General features: G+C 37.4%; 1 protein-coding gene across 1 annotated transcript in view; it reads left to right on the top strand.

Moving 5' to 3' along the window:
- LOC137625440 (PRKR-interacting protein 1 homolog) overlaps positions 1–1,627 on the top strand; it is a 61,025-nt gene extending 59,398 nt beyond the window's left edge. The window contains exon 2 of the mRNA XM_068356348.1: positions 1,406–1,627. Within this exon, the coding sequence (XP_068212449.1) occupies positions 1,406–1,627 (222 nt within the window). The remainder of the gene's footprint in view (positions 1–1,405) is intronic.
- The last annotated feature ends 2,209 nt before the right edge of the window (positions 1,628–3,836 follow it).

Genomic DNA, 3,836 nt, shown 5'->3' with positions numbered 1-3,836 from the left:
TATACAGTATATATATATATATATATACAGTATATATATATATATATATACAGTATTATATATATATATATATATATTATATATATATATATATATATATATATATATATATATATATATATATTTTTATTAGAGATCATAGTTCCCAAATATTCAAATGATTCCACCTCATTAATCCTTGTATCTTTCCAATGATGTTTCATCTTCCATTGCATACTACGTTCTCATCATCTCTGGCTTTCTCCTATTTATCGTGAGCCCAACCTGTGTGTGATATTTCATGCATTCTGGTAAGCGAAGCATTGCAAATCCTGTGGTGTTCTGCTAACAAGGACAGCGTCATCAGCATACTCTAGGTCAGCTAATTTCCTGTTAACAATCCAGTGCAATCCTTCTCCACCATCTCCGACTGTTCTACGCATTACAAAATCCATGAGGAGGTTTAAACAATTCTACTGCTCACTGGAAATTCATTCTATATAACTAACATTAACCCTCAAGTAAGAGAACTCTAACCCAAGACAGTGGAAGATCCAGGGGGTACTTATCCTTTTCCCATATTCCCCACTTCCCTGTCCTCATCGTACTGGTACCATGGTACAGAGGCTGTGGCACTACACAAGACTAGAGAACAATGGTTTTGATTTTGGAGTGTCCTTCTCCAGAAAGAGCTACTTGCCATAGCTAAAGACTCCTCTACCCTTACCGAGAGGAATGTAGCCACTGAGTAATTACAGTAGTTAACCCCCCTTCAGCAAAGAAAAATTGTTTGGAAATCTCAGTGTTGTCAGACGTATGGGGGACAGAGGAGAAAAAGTAAAGAATAAGCCATACTATTCGGTGTATAAGTAGGGAAGGGGAAGAAAACGAGCCGTAAACAGAGAGAAGAATCCAATTTAGTAATGGCTGGCCAGTCAAAGGATCCAATAATTCTGAAATTGTGCCTGGTGCCCTGGTCAACCTAATACCTAGTTTTATATATGTATGTACATGTATATATATACAGAATATATATATATATATATATATATGTGTATGTATATATATATATATATATATATATATAAGCCTTTTTCATAACTGAAAGTAATTATGGGCTGTGGTCACCCCATCCAAAAACATACCAATCCCAAGGTTGCTAGCATAGATATAGACGAATTAATAAACAGGCAAATTCTTGAAGAATTCACCGCTCTAATTCACCATAAAAAAGGATATTTATAATCCTTTTTTGGCCTCGTCATTTGAGAAAAGAATAGCAAGCCTTGAATTCGAGGCGAGAAAAAATGAAGAAATTCTTTTTCTCCTTTGGTATGGATTCGAAAACAGTCAGATCGCCATTAACCAGACATGCAACGAATAAATTACTTTTAGGAATGTAATTACTTTTCTAAATTACTTTTAGGTAACGGCAGATATTTACTTAGTCACGAACAAAGGATGGGTTAATTCGCGAGGGAAGAAGTACAGAAGAAGAAGAAGAAGTAGGAAGGAGACAAGAATAAAGATTTGGAGCAGGAAGAAGAGAGAATCAGAAGATACAAGGAGTAAAATCTATAGGTTCTCGCAAGAAGAAGAAGAAGAAGAAGAAGAAGAAGAAGAAAAAGAAGAAGAAGAAGAAGAATAGGAGGAGAAGGAGGAGGAGTAAGAGGTAAACTACAAGAATGAAGAGTAAAAAGAAGAGGACAGCTGAGAAAAGACCCACAAGAGATAGAAGGATTAAAAGCTATGGGTACTCGCAAGAAGAAGAAGAAGAAGAAGAAGAAGAAGAAGAAGAAGAAGTAAGAGATAAACTAGAAGACTGAAGAGTAGAGAGAGGAAGAGGAGATCTGAGAAAAGACCCACAAGCGATGAATGATTAAGCCTATGGGTTCTCGCAAGAAGAAGAAGAAGAAGAAGAAGTAAGAGATAAACGAGAAGACTGAAGAGCAGAAAGAGGAAAAGGAGGGGTGCCTTAGAAAAGACCCACAAGACATAAAAGGACTAAAGCTATGGGTTCTCAGAAGAAAGAACAAGAAAACGATGAATAGAAGGAGAAGAAGAAGATGAAGAAGAAGTAAGATATAAACTAGAAGAAAGAAGAGTAGAAAGAGGAAGAGGAGGGGTATCTGAGAAAAGACCCACAAGACACAAAAGGACTAAAATCTATGGGTTCTCAGAATAAAAAAACGATGAATGGAAGAAGAAGAAGAAAGAGAAGAAGGAGAAGGAGGAGTAAATGGAGTAAGAGGAGGAGGAGGAGCAGAGGGAGTAGGTGAGTGGCGAGGCCATTGTCATGCAAAACAATTACGACGTGAACTGAAAGAGGAGGAGTTAAAAAATTATGTGGCACGACACTTCGTTACCCATTGTAAACAAAAGGAGTCTCCGCCTCACAGGACTTTGTTAACAATACGACGACGGGTCCTCTGATGAAAGGAGGTTTTTTTTTTTTTTTTCTTTTTTTTTCCTCAAAATCGTGTCCCTCTATTCTTTCGTCTATTTAATTTTTTTAAATTTATATTAATTTAGAGTTTTCATTATTCATCTAGAGCTGGATGACTTGTTTAAATTGGGTAGTTTGTTGTGTTTGTTTAATGTAATGATGTAAATATTATCTTTTTACCTTTTTTTTTCTCTTTTTTATTCTCTATTATTAGTTTCATTATAGTCAATTTTTTTAACGAGGCAGATTTGCACCGAGTCGCAACGGTGCCCTTTTAGCTCGGAAAAGTTTCCTGGTTGCTGATTGGTTGGACAAGATAATTCTAACCAATCAGCGATCAGGAAACTTTCCCGAGCTTAAAAGGACACCGCTGCGAGTCGGTGCAATCAGCCTCGCTAAAAGAAATGGACTATAGTTTTAAAATGGAAAGTTTGTTTGTGTTTGTTTAATATAATAATCGGAATAGTCTCTTTTTTTTACCTATTTTTTTTATTCTCTCTTATTTTATTGAGTTTTGTTATTCATTGTTGAATATAATGAACGGAAAGTCAGTCTATTTACCTATTTTCTTTTTTCTATTCTCTATTATTATAGTTTCATTATTCACCATCCTTCCGAGCTAAGAATGGGGAGGAGGAAACCTGTAAGCCTATCTTCGGAATCATCAGAAGCCAGTTGCCTGGCCCTCCCTGGTACTAGGTTGGATGCAGATTCGCTGCAATCTCACCATCCTTGTGAGCGCTTGGGAGAGCATATAGATCTCTCTTCTGAAATATCAGCAGCCATTGCCTGGCCCTCCTTGCGGTGCTAGCTTATGTGGAGAATGGGCCTTGGGACGCTGATCATATGCAATAGGGTCAAGTCTCTAGGGCATTGTCAGCCTGATAGGGCAATGTCAGTGTCCCTTGCCTCTGCCATTCATGAGCGACCTTTTAAACCTTATAAGGTATATACAAACATACAACCAGCCCATTGTTACTGCACATGCGCAAAGATGACCTACATTCAGAATTGTAAAATCTCATTAAGATCTAATTAAACAAGGTTCTCTTTACTTCTCTTCACCTTATTATGAACTTTTGGGACCTCCAGCTGTGAATGAGAAAGGGGGGCGGGGCAAGGGGGGGCTCTGGCCCCCCCTAAAAAAAGGTCGGGCTCTAATTAAGGGAAGTTGGGTCATGAAACAAGATCAGAATGTTTTCATTATTATCTTTGAAGCGTCAAAAACAAAAAAAGTAACTTTGGGAAAAAGATGGTGGAAGAGCACGCCCCGCCTTACCGGAGAGAGAGAGAGAGAGAGAGAGAGAGAGGAGAGAGAGAGAGAGAGAGACTCTTCTTTGTTACCTTTAACCTCAGTAAAAGAAAAATACGAGAAAATTATCTCAATCAAAACAAAAACAAAAATTTAGGG

The sequence above is a fragment of the Palaemon carinicauda genome, chromosome 32 (genome assembly GCF_036898095.1).
Source record: "Palaemon carinicauda isolate YSFRI2023 chromosome 32, ASM3689809v2, whole genome shotgun sequence".
NCBI classification, from domain to species: Eukaryota; Metazoa; Arthropoda; class Malacostraca; order Decapoda; family Palaemonidae; genus Palaemon; species Palaemon carinicauda.
This window is presented reverse-complemented; position numbering and strand designations above follow the sequence as displayed.